The 17,229-nt window shown below is 45.0% G+C and overlaps 1 protein-coding gene across 1 annotated transcript in view; it reads left to right on the top strand.

Moving 5' to 3' along the window:
- Positions 1–17,229, top strand: part of LOC137434010 (beta-galactosidase) — an 89,925-nt gene that overhangs the window by 56,949 nt on the left and 15,747 nt on the right. The window contains exons 11-14 of the mRNA XM_078783595.1: positions 5,015–5,127; positions 5,556–5,630; positions 5,761–5,847; positions 7,931–8,044. Coding sequence (XP_078639721.1) covers positions 5,015–5,127; positions 5,556–5,630; positions 5,761–5,847; positions 7,931–8,044 — 389 coding nt within the window. The remainder of the gene's footprint in view (positions 1–5,014; positions 5,128–5,555; positions 5,631–5,760; positions 5,848–7,930; positions 8,045–17,229) is intronic.

The raw sequence follows: 17,229 nt of genomic DNA, 5'->3' as shown, positions 1-17,229 counted from the left end.
AATTTACAGAAGAATCAAAGAGACACAGTGAAAATCGGTAGCTTCTCTAAACAGGCTTAATTAACCAAGGGACAAGACACACAGAACAAACTCACGTACACGAATGGGGAAATTGCAGGCAGGAATGACAGGAGGTGGGTGGCTGGAGGGGGAGGAAGGTACGGAGCTGGCTGAAGCTTGATCCCGCACGGGACGTCGGGCTGGACCTCGACGGCCGCCGATGCCACCGATCCTGTCGTGTGCGCGGGGTAACGGGTCGGAGCTGCTTGGTGGAGCCAAGCTGCTGGTGGGGGGTCTGGCGTGACGGGTTCTCTCTCCCTCTCTCACAAACTCCAGGACTCTTTCTCTCTTTGCTTCGCTTCGCCCCTTCTCTCCTCTCTCTTTCTTAGTCCAACCCAGTCCAACAACTTCCTCTCTTGCTTAGTCCAACTCTTAGTCCAACTCAGTCCTCTTTTGCTTAGTCCAACAACAACTTCTAGGCTTTCGCGCGCGCTCTTTATAGCGCCTCAGGCGATCAAGCCGCTGGTGTCCAGGACACGCCCATCGGTGAGCTCGCCTCGGCCTTGATGACGATGGGCGGGCACGCCCAGGAGTCGGCAGCTCCTCCCCCTTCTTCTCCAAGCCGACCTCGTGGCGAATGGAGTCGCGGAGGGAACAGTTGGCAATTGTTGGAAGGGGAATGTGAATGAAAGGGGATCTACTCTTATTTCACTTGGTGCAATGGAGTATTTAAATTAATGGGAGACACAGCCTTACACTAATACACATAATAAGAATATAACTATTGAACAGGGATATATGGTGTCCTTCGTGTATGCTTTATGGAATTAACTACGGGAACGCCCGTTGACCTTTATACACAGACTGGAGGCAGGAGGGTCCAGAATACAGCAATAAAAAACACAATAAAAAACACAATCCTCATATCCACAACAATATATACACTAGCGTGACTCGGCGCGCTCCGCGCGCCTCACCACACGTCGTGTCAGTGGGGTAGGCATCTTTGACCATTTCAGTGTCTTTTGGGTCTTCAGGGCCATTTGGGTCTTCAGGGTCTTTTGGATCCTCTGGGCCCTTTAGGGTATTTTGGGCCTTTGAGGCGTTTTGGGTCTTCAGGGTCTTTTCGGTCTTTGGTGTCTTCAGGGTCTTTTGGGTCTTTGGTGTCTTCGGTGTCTTTTGGGTATTTGGTGTCTTTTGGGTCTTCAGGGGCTTTTGGGTCTTCAGAGTGTTTTGGGTCTTTGGGGTGTTTGTGTCTTCGGGGTGTTTTGGGTCTTCGGGGTGTTTTGGGTCTTCGGGGTGTTTTGTGTCTTCGGGGTGTTTTGGGTCTTCGGGTATTCATGGTCTTTTTGAGCCTCAGGGCCTTGAAGGGTATTTTGGGTCTTCCAGGGTCTGAAGTGGTCTGAAGGGTCCGCACGGTCCGTGTAAAGACCCTGGGGAGTTACTTTCAACACATAAAATAACCCTGGGGTTTGGATATTGGGTGTGCCGGAAAGTAACGTTTTGTTAAAGCTTTGTATTCCTCTTTGAAAAACGACATTACTTTCCAGTACACCTAATATTTCCATATGATTCTGTTTAGTTCGGTTACCCATCCCCTCTTATGAAGGATAGGTCTACATACAACTCCATACCCAAACCACATTATCAAATCACTTCACTTCACCAGTATTTTGACCAAATAATTGCCGTTCCAGCACTGCAAGTGGTGCCGTCTAAGTCCCAGTCATCGCGACATTAGAGAGGACAGGGCCAGCTCCGGGGGACAAGTCTGAGTGGTGGGGTGGAAGCGAGCGTGCCACAGCGAGTCAGTGTGGCTGGATGCCGAGGGTGGTTGTGGAGTTTGGGAGTTTGTGCACTCTGTGGAGTACAACACTTTACGCAGTCGGTGGAGTTCAACACTTTTTGCAGTCTGTGGAGTTCAACACTTTGTGCAGTCTGTGGAGTTCAACACTTTGTGCAGTCTGTGGAGTTCAACACTTTGTGCAGTCTGTGGAGTTCAACACTTTGTGCAGTCTGTGGAGTTCAACACTTTACGCAGTCTGTGGAGTACAGCACTTTATGCAGTCTGTGGAGTACAGCACTTTATGCAGTCTGTGGAGTACAGCACTTTATGCAGTCTGTGGAGTACAGCACTTTATGCAGTCTGTGGAGTACAACACTTTACGCAGTCTGTGGAGTACAACACTTTACGCAGTCTGTGGAGTTCAACACTTTGTGCAGTCTGTGGAGTTCAACACTTTGTGCAGTCTGTGTCATGAAACAGAGTGCCAAGCGAGTGCTGAGGGCACCGCTCGCTGAGGAATGTCAAGCAGTTGCATGGAGCACCAAGCGAGTACGGACCAAACTGCAGAAGTGACCTCTCTTGCACCTCTCACTCACCGCACCTTACAACATGTTCGGTACCATGTGAGCTGTCCGGTTCATGTACAGCTGAGGCCGGGTTGACCCTATACCCCCACCGACTTCTACCCCACCCCCCCACCCCACCCCCACAATTTCCCTCCGCCCTGCTGTCTATCACGCATTTCTCTTCCAACTTCCCTGAATGAATGTGGCGCATGTCTGTATTTCATTTTAAGGCTGATTGTATGAGGGGCTGGTGTGATTAAGGGTAAAGTTATTTCCTTTTGTAAACTGCATTGCTGTATATACGTGTCTTTTGTTAATACAATATTTATTATATCCAACCTGTCCGCGTGTCTCTTACCTCCTTGAATAAACGCCATGTTAACATGTACAGTATAAATAGCTTGTCGTGACATTTCTTGGGGTGCCGCAAAAATATTATAAACCACAAACGCATATGATTACCTTTTGAAACAGTTGCTACTGCTGATTAACATTAAACTGAAAGGGACAAAAGTTGGGGTATGTTGAGTTACCAAGCATGCAGCCATATAGCACTTGCCAAGCCAGCCGTTCCTTATCAACGGTTTTGAATGGAGTGCTTGCTCGAATGCTTAAGCCGCTTGGCGGGCGCTCTACAAGAAACTTGGCAATTGAACACACCCCCAATGTTCTTGAGGCCCGAGCCAAGATCTACTGTAATCTGTATAACCAAGAGTGGATAATAACATGACCCTTCCTGCTGCTTCAGTGCGGAGTGAGTGTACTAGTATTATTCAATTTGCTGTGGTTGAACTTCTTTGCTTGTTTGCTTGTGTGAAGTATCTACCGCAACATGTTTTTTGTGATGACTAAAAAAAAGGTTATTTGATCGATCGATGTCGAATTGGCAGTCGAGCATAGTGCACACTTGTTTATTTTAAAATGATGAAACACAAGCAATACTCATCCACATGGCACTGTACACAGAAAAGCAAATGATGAATGGCTTTTTCTCGCAGCTCTTCTCCTTAGCCCAACTTATATAGACAGCTCACGAACATTTCCGAAAGCCCCCCTCTCTAAAAGCCACTTGTATATACGAGATGGTTATACGTATATCCGGATGGAGCCAGATACTGCTCGTACAGCAAATAGCTCCGTATCCCAAAGCGGCTCAATTTTTCCCGAATAGTCGTGATCTTTCCACAAGATGTAAAATCTGACTTCAGCATTAGCACTTGTCATCTTCACACTTAGCCTCTATTCCCATTAAACATTACAAAATCACATATATAAACAATTTGTTCCATAACGAATCATAGGTATACAGACAGCTCTCATATTTTAATAAATTGTGCATTTTTTGAGAAAAGCATGAAATTTCTAGCATAGTTAGTATATACCATAAGGTTTATTTTCAGATGTGGAGGGAAGTCAGATTTGACCTCTGAGGACCGTGAGAGGTCAAATCCAAAATGGCCGCCAGTCCACCGGGTCTAATGTTCAAACGCGCTTAGAGGTGTCATTTCCAACTAAATTGGGGATGCCCATTCATTTGGTGATACTTTTGAGATCGCCAGAACTCAAGGACATGCATTTAGGTCAAGGTCAAGGTCAAATTACATATCCATTTTTATGATACTGCAGTTGGAACTGCTATTGGAAAAAGTTCATTTGAACTTTTAAAACTTAATTTTTTCAGGTACAGGGAGGGATAGGTACAGAACACCCAAAGACCAGAAATGATGAAAAAAAAAGTGTTTACACTGCAAGGAATGATGCAATAACCTCTGAAAAAATAACTGTAATTAACCAAGTATGTCCACCAAAGCTTACATTAAATCAAGTGCAATGATGAAAATTGGTAATGATCTAAATCTAACCGTCTCCAGAACAGAAGCACAGTGCAGTGCACTTGAATGCAGCTTTGGCACACTTGCAGCATCCAGTGCACCCTTTCCTGCAGCCACAGTGGATCAATTCATGGCACGATTTTGATGCTTCAGGAAGAGTGGTCCAAAGAGGCTGCCACCCAGTTGTCTCCTTTGTCCAGCCCCAGTCAGGTGGGTCTGGCTTCTCTGGATCCATGACCAATGCCTGGTTACAACAGTTGGCCTGGTATGGTATGGTAGCAAGTGCGCTTGATGTGCTGCTTGAGTGTTGCCTGGGTTGGAGGAATGTTCTCTAGAGTTCTACACTTCTGTGTGAAGAGCTGTTTCCTGGCATCATTCACTTCCGTGCTCTCACTGGTTCTATCGTACATCAGCACCACAATTCGCTCTAGCAGTAACATTGAGCCTTCACTGACTTCACTTGGCATGCCTAGGAGTTCATTGAAAGCATCATTCACCTCTGGGCATCCCCAATTTAGTTGGAAATGACACCTATAATGTTTTTCTACACTATTTGGTTCCAAAATTAAGCGCGTTTGAACATTAGACTCGGTGGACTGGCGGCCATTTTGGGTTTGACCTCTCACGGTTCTCAGAGGTCAAATCTGACCCCTCCACATCTGAAAATAAACCTTATGGTATGCACTAACTATGTTAAAAATTTCATGCTTTTCTCATAAAATGCACAATTTTTGTGTTTATCTGCTGTACTATAACGCATAACGGTCACTGAACACAAAGAACATGTGACAGTTTTGATATTCTTTGTCATTTTCTATCTACTTGTCCAGGTGCCAATCAGCCGTTTTCCCCGCAGCCAACAAGCTATGACTATGATGCACCTCTCTCTGAGGCCGGAGACCCCACTGACAAATATCATCTTTTACGATCGACCATCCGCAAGGTCTTTATTGGTATTTGTTTGTGCAAGAAACGTTGATTTAAATGATAACAGTGGGTAATTGCTTACCTTTTCGACCATAATTATTCTTGTGAAATTATGGATTTTGTATCATAACCTTGAGTGACCATTTATCTCGTGCATCCACATTTCCTTGGCAAAATAATTTATCCCTGAAACGAGAGCCCATTCAGTTTTGATTGCATTGCATGGCAAATTATGTTGACCTCAACCTGCACCTTAACTGTCACCTTTAAAGTAGCCTAAGACCTCGTGGCCTTGCACATGATGATCTTTGCGAAATGATTCTGAATTGACATTTTAGATGTCCTTCAGGTATATGCTTCAGTAAATGTTCTCTTATCGGTTTTTTTAAACAAATACCAAGCGGTTTTCCAAATCACTAACCAAGCTGGTCTCTCTGTTGTCAGCATTTGAGGGTGCCACAGGGGCCGGTTCTCCCGGCAACACCCAAGTTTGCCTATGGACACGTCATCCTGAAAGCGGTATTTTTATTGTACTTTGACTTCTTCCTCTCTAACTACCACCTTGACCAACAGTTTGTCCTCATCAACACATCCCTACTAAATGCTTAATTTCCATCAAACCTTCTCATCTTTGACTCTTTTCCTGCAGGAAGTTTCACTTTTGGATGCTTTGGATGTGATATCTCCATACTACAAACACAGTACATTCCCTCTCACTTTTGAGCAAATGAATCAGGTGGATATTTTTGTCTCATATCTTTTATAGTTTTATTAATAATAAAATTGTACAACCCAGGTTATGCCCATTTCCTTTTACTCATACTGCAGTTTTTACTGTGTAAGGGTTTATCATCCTCTTTATTGTCCCCCGTCGCACCGCAGAGCGAAAGGGGGACTATGGTTTTCCCCTCCGTCCGTCCGTGCGTGCGTGCGTACGTGCGTGCGTAATTATTTGAGGCTTTGCCTTTATTGTTCATGTTGAAACAAATTATTTAATTAAAACTTGAGCGTTCATAGAACACCTTACCCCACACAGTTCTCAGAAAAAGGACATGAGAAGGGTCTTTTTGTCCCCTGTCGCACCGCGGAGCGAAAGGGGGACTATGGTTTTCCCCTCCGTTCGTTCGTTCATGCGTGCGTGCGTGCGTGCGTAAGCAAAGGACCGAATTCTAATTTGGTGTGTGGGTGCAATCCACGTCAAAATCCAAGATGGCCGCCGCCATATATGTCTGACGCCATGCATGTCTGAACCTTGTGAGCGGAATATCTTGAAAAATAAGCGAAGTACCAACTTCTAATCTGGTGTGTGGGTGTATCTAGGCATAAGGAAGAACCCTATTGAAAATTGGGTCGCCACGTCAAAATCCAAGATGGCCGCCGCCATGTATATGTCTGAACCTTGTGAGTGAAATATCTTAAAATAAACGAACTACTAACTTCTAATCTGGTGTGTGGGTGTACCTACGCATAAGGAAGAACGCTATTGAAAATTGGGTCGCCACGTCAAAATCCAAAATGGCCGCCGCCATGTATGTCTGAACCTTGTGAGCGGAATATCTTGAAAAATAAGCGAAGAACCAACTTCTAATCTGGTATGTGGGTGTATCTACGCATAAGGGAGAACGTTATTGAAAATTGGGTCGCCACGTCAAAATCCAAGATGGCCGCCTTGCGTCTTCCACTTTGTCAACTCACATCACTTCACCGACAGGGGACCTAGGCGTAATGCTTGTTAACTCTTGTTTTGCATTTTCGAGCATGATCTATGTCAGCTTTGTTTGTGACCTTTGAATTACAGGTACCATGGCAACCATTCAAAGCCAGTGGGGTCAAACGGAACAGTCCAAAGCTGAACTTTCGGCCAATTCTTCTCGGAGAAACTGACAATTTTGTAACAATCTTTGATAAAAAGATGCACCAAACAAACAGATCTTTTGGACGAAGTTAGCTCTGTCATTGCATCGCCAGATGCTGTCATTTTGTCTGAATTTTGCTGTTACTCCACCCTCAACATGCGGCATATTTGATTGGTTGAGATGGCATAACATTTTGCCCAAGTACTTCTAAACTAGGGTTTTGAAAGTGCAAACAAGGCGATTTGTTTTCTGCATTGTTGAAATATAGAATTCAATTGAAATAGAATAAGGTTTTAAAGGCTGTAGAAAGAAACAAAACAAACCATTGAATCAGATGTTTACCACCTTTGATGTTGTGTCTTGCACCACCTTATTTAACACGTTACATTAGCTCTTCCTGTCTGATGTTTGTGTCCTTTATAACATCCTTAAAAACAGTGTTTCCTGTTTGGAATGATTTTCAATTTTGTTTGACTGCCAGGCAGTTCGACAGAGTAAAAAAAATTATGTCACTCCTCTCTGCGCATGTGCGATCGGGACAAATTCAGAGACAAAGTACTTCAGAGACAAAGGGCAGGTTTATGTTCTGATTCGTGTTCAAAATATAACGTTCAATTTAAATAAGTTGTTCCTTGATCATAAACTGATAAGACAGACAGATGGATGGACGACCACAAACCAATTGCTTAACGCTGTTTCTTGATTCGCGTGTACGGAATATTGAAGGTTAAATCTGATAAATCTTATTAACTAGGAAATAGATTAATTCTTAGTTTAGTTGTTAACTCGTTCAATTATTGTTCATGTTTGCAATATACAAGGGAATGCCGGAATATAATTTCCTTGTATCTTAGTTTTTAGTGGATTTTGTGCATTATTTCTTATAAATTTCATAGTACAATTGCAGCGATGGATGAATGAATGATGCCACAAGTTACCTGTGCAATGTGTGTTGTCCTATAGGGCCATGGTTATCTGCTTTATAGCACTTGTTTCCCTCGTGCATATACCAACGAGACACTGCTCACCTCTCCCTTCGATGGCGTACATGACCGTGCCTATGTCATGGTGAATGGGGTAAGGGATTCATTTTCACTATCATTGCATCTCTCGAATTGGTGCAACTTCAACTTGCATTTGTCATAATATTCATCATTGCTCATGAAAAATGTATATACAGCATAGATTTTCATGAATCCTTAAGTAAAGAATTTGCACAGATCGTTTTAGAACTTTTTTTTTCAGTTAGATGATATTTGAACTTCTCACTTTGATCTATTTTTCAAAAATTGCAATTAAGAATATGAAGAAAGATAAATCATCTTGTCCAACTGGAATTGTTATTGAGATAATAGAAGCATCTGGTAAACTTGGAGTAAGATGGATCATGGACCTTTGCAGAATGATATAGAATTGTGGGTGGATTCCTGAAGATTAGTTTGATAGCATTATTATACCTACCGTATGTATAAGATGAAGGGAGATGCATACTGCCTTCATACAGGGTGTCTCAAAATAGATGGAACCCATGAACATGATAATAATTTATTACTCAGACAAGAAACTCCAAAAAAGATTACATTTCCTGGAAGCTGATATGATAACAATAAAAAAAACTGAAGATTTGAGGTCTCTAGCTCAAAGGATACATTTATTAGAGCACATGTTCCAAATGACTGCCTTTGCGCCTTCGACACACTTGAAGCCGACGAGCGAAGTTGTCAATCACCCTGACACACTCTTCCTTCCTGATGGCACGAATCTTCTGGGTGATGGCCACTTTCAGTTCAGAAATGGATTGAGGACGATTCTCATACACGTGGTCCTTCAAGAACCCCCAGAGATAAAAATCTGGGGGGTTCAGATCGGGTGAATGCAGAGACCACTCGGGTTCGCGGCGCCTGCTGATCAGCCGATCAGGGAATCGGTGGTCCAGATACTCCATCGTGATGTTGGCTGTATGTGGAGTTGCCCCATCTTGTTGGAACCATTGCACATCTCGATTCATGCCACGACGTCTCCCAAGTCCCCTCCAGAACTTGTTGAGCACCACAATGTAACGCTCCTTTGTGACAGTGACTGCCTCCTCGTCTGCGTCTTCAAACCAAAACGGCCTGATTATGCCATGTTTTGAGATGGCCACCCAGGCCGTGCATTTCACAGAGTGCAAGGGCCTCTGAAGCACCTCGTCTGGGGCTTGTGTGCCCCAGAACACATTGTTCTTGCTATTGACATGCCCACAGAGCAAGAAGTGTGCTTCGTCGCTGAACCAAACATCATCAAGAAAGTCAGGATCCTCTTCGAACTTGTTCTCGAACCACCGGCACATCACAACACGTTTTGCCATGTCAGCTGGTGTGAGTTTATGCTTGATCTGGATCTTGTATGGGTACAGCTGAAGATCCTTGATCAAGATTCTTTGCACTGACGCACGTGAAAGACCCAGCTCTTGGCTACGTCTTCGGATGGACTTTTTCGAGCTCCTTCCGACAGAATGTCTCACCGCATTCACATTGTCAGGAGATCTTGCAGTCAGCTTCCTGCCAGAACTGGGTGTTTCTGCCTTCTTGTTGAGGTTGTTTACTGATCCAGTGGCTTGAAATTTGTGTGCCCAATGATAAATTTCGTTTTTCTGGGGATAGTTGTTGAAGTTGAACTTCCTGCGAAATTTTGCTTGCACCGTTTTGAATGATTTCGTCTCCAAATAAGTAGTGATGCAAAATATTTTTTCCTCCTTTGTCCAAGGCATTTTGATTGATAATTATTAGTTGTTATGGTCTCCTCTCTTCAAATCTGAAAAAAAAAGAACAAGAACATTAATATTGGCAGAATTATTAGCAGTGACATGGGTTCCATGTATTTTGAGACACCCTGTATTATAGAGGGATTAGAATTGATAGAACAAGCCTTGGAAAAGGTGATTGATGAGAGTGTAAGGGAGGTCATAAATTATAGATGGGAACCAGTTTGGATTTATGAAAGGATGATCTACAACTGATGCAATTTTCATTATTGTTAGACAGATCCAAGAGAAATATTTGGCAAAAAAGAGGAAATTGTATCATGTTCAATATTGAAGAAAACGTATGATATAATACAAAGAAAAGTTTTTCAATGGCCACTTAGGAAGCAGGGAGTGCTTGTAAGGGCAGTGCTGTCAATTTATCAAACTCTGAGAACAGCAGTGAGAACTAGATATGGATGTACGATTGTACGGAATCTTTTCATGTGAGGTTCGTGTACATCAGGGATCCGTACTAAGTCCGCTGTGGTTTATTCTTCTGTTTGAAGAACTCGTGGAAGAGGTTGGAGTTGGATTTCCTTGGGAATTATTATATCCAGATGATTTACTCTTGACAGCTGAAACAGAGGAACAAGTGAAGATGATGCTTCACAGATGGAAGGAGGCAATGGAGAATAAAGGACTTGAGTAAATCTGGGTAAGACCAAGATTATGGTTAGTGGTGAAGAAAAGGGGAAAGTGGCCATGTGTTCTGTGTGGCAAAGATATTGGAGGCAAACTCGATTCAGTGCTCTGTTTGTGAAAGGTGGTGCCACAATAAATGTGGTGGAGCAAAGGGTGGTTTGAATCAAGAAGCTGGTAGGTTTAAATGTAAGGAATCATACTAAAATATGCAATTTGGTGCCTCTCTGTCTTTTTGACTGCGATCCATTTGGCCGTGACTTATCCAATCTCAACCAGACTTGACAGGAGGATTAAGGGTCACATGATGGAGGTTGTAGGGACTTAATTTGCCCCTCTCCCCAACGGGGTTTTACACCTTGGGCGAAATCCGTGTTTAGGGATATATATCATGCTAAGATAGCTAATCGTGGCATTTTTCCAACACCGCTTCTAATATCAAAAGAAATAGCATCACTTTTGATAACAGCATAATATTCATGTTATGACAAAACAATATTAATACTAATAATATCCCCCCTCCCCAAGGGGTTTTTCTTCCTTGGACAAATGTCATGTTAACGTGTATTATAAATAATAAATAGCCTATCGTGCCGTTTTTGGGGGGGCACCCCGACCAGAAGTAAAAATATTACAAACCACAAACATGTAGGATTACCTTTTTAAACGGTCGCTACTGCTGTTTGACATGAAACCCTCCCCTCATGAACTCCCCCCGAACCCCTCCCCTTCAAAACTCCCCCCCAACCCCTCCCCTTCAAATCTCCCCCCCCCCTCCCCTACCATCCCTCTCCAATTCTCCCCCTTCCCACATGCTTCTCAAAGCTGCCTCCTCCCCACTTCATCTCCCTTCTATCTCACACCTCCACCTCCCCCAACCTTCTACTTTCCTCTGCCCCCCCCCCCTCAAAGAACCCCTCACTGTGCCTCATCCCATCACCATTAGCCTTTCATCCTCCTCATCCTTCCCTTTCTTGTAACTCTTCTGTAATCTCTGACACACTATCAACTGCTCTCCCTACCTCCCCCTCTCACCCTTCATCTGACCCTACCCCTCCCCTGTCCTGCACCCGATGCTCCCCCTGTCTCCTCATTAACGATATGGACCTCAAACATCCGGGGCCTTCGCTCAAACCTGATTGATCTCTCCATTCAGGGTGCTTCTGACAATCCAGACTTGATCTGCTTAACAGAAACTTTCCTCCTTCAAGATGTCTCTGATTCCTTAATATCTCTTCCTGGTTACTCCCTCCTCCGGTATGATAGACCTGAGCCTCATCCTGGTTGTGGGGTTGCTATCTTTATCAAAAGCTCTCTTCCTCACTCTCCTTGCACTGCCCTCTCTCCACCCCACCCCCAGGAGTACTTCTGGCTATGGCTTCCTCTCCACTCCCTCCTTTTGTTCATATGTGTTCTGTACCGTCCTCCAAACAGTGATGACTCCATTTACATGTCGCTGTCTGACAACATGGACCAACTTCTATCAACTCATCCCAACTCTCTCTTCCTCATATGTGGCGACTTCAACTGTCATCATGCCAGCTGGCTGGGTGTGGGTTCCTCTCTCACCAACCATGGCACCTCAGCAAAGGACTTCTGTGACTCATTGGGACTGACACAATCTGTCAATTTCCCGAACCGGATCTCAGTCAATGGAGTATCTTCTCTTCGAGACTTGGTTATGACAAACTTCCCTGCAAATGTCTGCTGCTCTTCTTCTGCTCCAATCGGTTCTTCTGATCATGTGCTTGTTAAAGTGGACATCTCTCTGGCCATTCTCAGAGAGCCTCCTCAGCGCCGACGAGTCTGGCATTTCACTCAGGCTGACTGGCACGTGCTGCAAGCAGCCATCAATCATCTGGACTGGTCTCCCATCTCTACTGCCTCTGACATCAATTCTTCCTGGGAATTCTTCCAAAGCAAACTGCTCTCTCTCATGCACAGATTTATCCCATCTCGTCTTCAGTTGTCTTACCCTTCCTCCCGTCTATGGTACACTGAATCTTGTGGTGAGGCAGTTGCCCTGAAACAACTTGCCTTTGCCTCTTGGAAGGCAAATCCAACTGAAGGCAATCTCATTTCCTTCCACCAAGCTCGGAACAAGTGTGTGTCTACCCTCAGGAGTGCCAGGAAGCACTGTCTCTCCACACTCAAGAATGAACTCTCAAACCTGTCTCCTTCCTACAAATCCTGGTGGCGTCTGGTCAAATCCGTTTCTGGTGTTTGTTCCCCCTCCATCCCCTCCCTCACCTCAAATGGCTACACAGTTGACACCGCACGTGACAAAGCCGAATGCCTCAACTCTGCATTTGCCTCAGAATCTTGTGTCCCACACCCATTTCTCTCTGTTCCCACCTTACCCAGTCGAACCCAACTGCTCCTGGAGTCTGTGTCCTTCTCTCCTGACAAGGTGGAGAAGTTTTTGTCAAACCTCGACTCTGATTCTGCAACTGGACCAGACGGCATCAACCCACGGGTCCTAAAATCCTGATCTGCTGCTCTATCTCACCCTCTCTCTGTTCTTTTCACCCTCTCTTTTGCTCAAGGTCATCTGCCAGCATCTTGGAAATCAGCAAACATTACCGCTTTACACAAAAAAGGTGCAAAAACAGATCCTTGCAACTACAGACCAATCAGCCTGCTCCCAATTATCAGCAGTCATGGAATCCATCATTGCTTCGGATATCAAATCCTTCCTCTTCTCCAATGGCTTGATCTCCGATCATCAATTTGGATTCAGACCAGGTCATTCTACTCTGGACATGTTGCTTCTGCTGTCTCAACAATGGATGGAGGTCCTCAATGCCAAACAGGAAATCAGAGCTGTCTCCCTTGACATATCACATGCCTTCGATACGGTCTGGCACCCAGCTGTGCTCACAAAACTCTCCTCCTATGGTATCCATGGAAATCTCCACGCATGGCTTGCGGACTTCCTCTCTGGTCGTAGTCAACGTGTGGCCCTGAATGGATTTCTCTCATTGCCCTTACTGTTCTAGCTGGAGTTCCCTAAGGTAGTGTTCTGGGCCCTGTGCTTTTTCTGGTCTTCATCAATAATGATCTATCATCTATCAGATGATCTGGTGTTGATTGCGGAAAGTATGGATGGACTGAAGGAAAAGATGAACAAGTGGAAGGAATGTATGGAGACAAAAGGTCTGAAGGTGAATATCAGAAAGACGAAGGTGATGGCAAGTGGTAAAGGATGTGGTGAGGTGGAAAGAACTGGGAAGTGGCCCTGTGCTGTGTGTAGGAAGGGTGTCAGAGTGAACTTCATTCAATGTACAATGTGCGCTGAATGGGTTCATCAAAAATGTAGTGGTCTGAGAGGGTCATTAACCAGTGTGGCAGCTACATTCAAATGTAGGGTGTGCACAGAGGGAGCTGCAGATGGAGGAAATGTTGAGTTGGATCTTGGAGACGGCGTGAAGCTGGAAGGTGTGAAAACATTTTGCTACCTCGGAGACATGCTGAATGGAGAAGGTGGATCAGACTCGGCAACGGTTGCTCGAGTGAGATGTGCATGGAAGAAGTTTCGGGAACTGAGTGGCGTGCTGATGATGAGGGGAGTGTCGTTGAAGCTGAAGGGAAAGGTGTATGCTGCATGTGTGAGAAGTGTTATGATTTATGGGAGCGAGACATGGGTAATGAACGTAGAGCAGCAACGAAGGTTGGAAAGGGTGGAAATGCGAATGGTTTGATGGATGTGCGGAGTATCGTTGAGAGAGAGGAAGGCAAATGATGAATTGCGAAAGATGATGGGAATAGAGCCTGTGATTGATGCTGTGAAGAGGAACAGGTTGAGATGGTTTGGTCATTTGTTGAGGAAGGATGAAAGTGACTGGTTGAGAAGAGTGATGGAAATGAATGTAGAAGGAAGTAGAGGACGGGGAAGACCGAGAAAGACTTGGCTAAAGATGGTGGAAGAAGAAATGCGGGCAAGGGGGTTAACAAGGAGAGATGCAGAAAATAGGGCAAAATGGAGAAGATTGTCATGGGGACCGCAAGGCTAACCCCCGCTCTAGTAGGGAAAATGGCCTTTAAAATGCATGTTGTTGTTTTTGTATCAATGATCTATCCGACTCTCTGGAAAATCCTCTATCTCTTTGCTGATGACTCCACTCTCTGCCGCTCCATTCCTCATCCCTCAGATCGGCAGTCTGCAGCCTCCTTACTCTCTGCAGACCTGGACAAAATCACAGACTGGTCAAACAAGTGGAACATGTCTTTCAATCCTGACAAATCTCACACTCTTACTATGTCTCTCCAAAAAGACCGACAGGAAAACCCTCCCATCTACTTTCTCAACAATCCTCTCCAAGAAGTTCTGTCACTCTAGCTTTTGGGTTTCACTATCTGCCATGATCTTTCCTGGGAAAACCACATTTCAAATCTGGCCTCCAAAGCCAGTCGCCGACTGGGCATCCTCCGTCGTGCGAAGTCCTTCCTTGGCACACCTGAGCTCCTCACCACATACAAGGCTTTCATCCGCAGCTCAATGGAATACTGTTCCCCCCTCTGGGCCGGTGCTCCTGCCTCACACCTAGCTCGGCTTCACGCTGTTAAAACCAAAGCTTTCAGAATCATTGGAATCTCCTGCAATGAAGCTAACTCCGAGAGCCTTTCACTTACTCACCGCAGGCAGGTTGGTGGTCTTTCTGTCTTCTACCGACTCCTCCCCCAGCGCTCTCTGTGCTCTGTCCCCCAAATATTCCTCCAGGTCGCACAAGATCTTCCAGCAACCCTCTTATGGTTAAACTGCCAAAATCTAGGCTCTCTCCTCACCTTCACTCTTTCATTCCCTTTTTCTCCCGCCTCTGGAACAAACTCCCCCACTCCCTTCAATCCCACTCCTCCCTCCAGGTCTTTAAAACAGCTGTTCACCACCATCTCTTATCTTCCCCCTTCCAAAACCTTGATCTTTTCTACCCCCGCTAATTCACCCCAGATACACTTTTTCGAAATTCCAACTTCTTTCCTGGAAGTTCTTGCAGTGTCCATATGTTTTATACCTCTCCCACCTCCCCCCAAGCCCTCTCCCTCTGCAGTTCTCTCAATGTCCCTACTCTCAAATGTTGTGTTTGTGTCCTTCCCCCTCTCTCCCCATCGTCTACCGCTCCCCTTGTTTTTTATGTTTTTGTGTCGGTTTCACTTTTTGTGTGATTAATGTTAGCTCTTTCACGCGCCTCGATCTTGCATCCAAAAAAAAAAAAAAAAAAAAAAACCGAAAGGGAGAAAACCTGACATTCTTGAGTCATTCCATGCTTATTGTGTCCACCACAAACTAATGGACCCGAGCCTAAATCTATCGTAATCTATATACCCAGAGAGGATAATAACATGACCCTTCCTGCCGTTTTTCATAGAGAGTGAGTGTGCCAATGTTGGAAAGGAAGAAAACCGGATGATGACAATACAATGCAGGAATATATAATATTTGAAGTGGAAATTGAAAGGGTGAAGAAATTTTGTTATTTAGGAGAAAGTTGTTGGGGGGGAAAGGTATGGGAGTCAATAACAGCTACATGGAATGGTATAAATAAGTCTTCAGGCACTTTTTAAAAGATTCAACTGTCGTTATATTTCTTGTTGAAATTAGGAGTTTGTTCCAAAGCCTTGAGGCAATTGATTAAAAGGAACTATAGCCGGCCTTTTTGTGAAATGTATGTACAATAAGGGAAGGAGCAGCTGCAGAAAGAAGTTAATGACGTTTTCTATGCTGCGTAAAACATGATGAGATGTATACTGGAAGAGAAGATGACACGGTGTTGAACGTTTGAAGAATTATTCAATATTGTTTTCTCTCTGCAACTGGGAGCCAGTGTAATTGGCTAAACATGGGAGTTACATGGGACCATTTAGATTGCTGAAAGGTCAGGTGAGCAGACTTGTTCTGCACTTCCTTTAATTGATTCAAATTCTGCTTAGTGATTCCACCAAGTAAAGAACTACCGCAATCCAGCCTGGAAACACGAGTGCACAAACAACATTATGACAAGTATCTATTCGTATACTCCATGATGCAATTAAGATTATAGATCTGCCAATTAAGAGAGTGACACAACTGTGCAACCTGATCAGACATCGTCATGTCATGATCAGACATTACTCCCAGATTGCGGATAGTCGGGGAATGAGGGATTTCCTGACAGTGGAAGCTGAAAGTAGAATTAACGACCTGTTTATTGTTGTTTGGTGAAAAATTTGGTTTTATTCGAATTCAGCTTCAACTTACTACATACCAGCCATGCCCATATGTCGTTGAGGCATTTAGAGAGAGGAAAGCGAGTACAGGTAGCATCACCAGGTCTGGTTGGGTCAAAAATAGTATATTGAAGGAGCTGCGCTCAAACGCGAGTCGAAAGAATTGACGCGACCAAAGACGGAATTCGTTCGAGTTGCTTTATTGAAACAAAACAGCTCAGGTATTCTGACAAAGCCCGTTTATCGGGCAGCAATATATATACACATTTATGCCCGGGCGTTTGCCCGGGAAAACCGAGACCGGGCATGCCCGGGTGTCAAGGGCGAGTCCTGGAAAGGCGAGTCTGGACATGCCCGGGCGTCCTGGACGCGGCCTGGCAAGTCGAGGCTGGGCGTGCCCGAGCGCTCTGGGCGAGCCCTGGAAAGGCGAGAGCGGGCATGCCCGGACGCTCTGGGCGAGCCCTGGAAAGGCGAGTTTGGACATGCCCGGGCGTCCTGGACGCGGCCTGGCAAGTCGAGGCTGGGCGTGCCCGGGGGCTCTGGGCGAGCCCTGGAAAGGCGAGAGCGGGCATGCCCGGGAAAGACGAGACCGGGCGTGCCCGGGAGGTTCGGGCGTGCCCGGGAACAGCGAGTC

This window comes from Myxine glutinosa, chromosome 1 (genome assembly GCF_964187855.1).
Source record: "Myxine glutinosa chromosome 1, kmMyxGlut1.1, whole genome shotgun sequence".
In the NCBI taxonomy this organism is placed as follows: domain Eukaryota; kingdom Metazoa; phylum Chordata; class Myxini; order Myxiniformes; family Myxinidae; genus Myxine; species Myxine glutinosa.
Note: the sequence above shows the minus strand (reverse complement) of the source record. Positions and strands in the feature narration are given on the sequence as shown.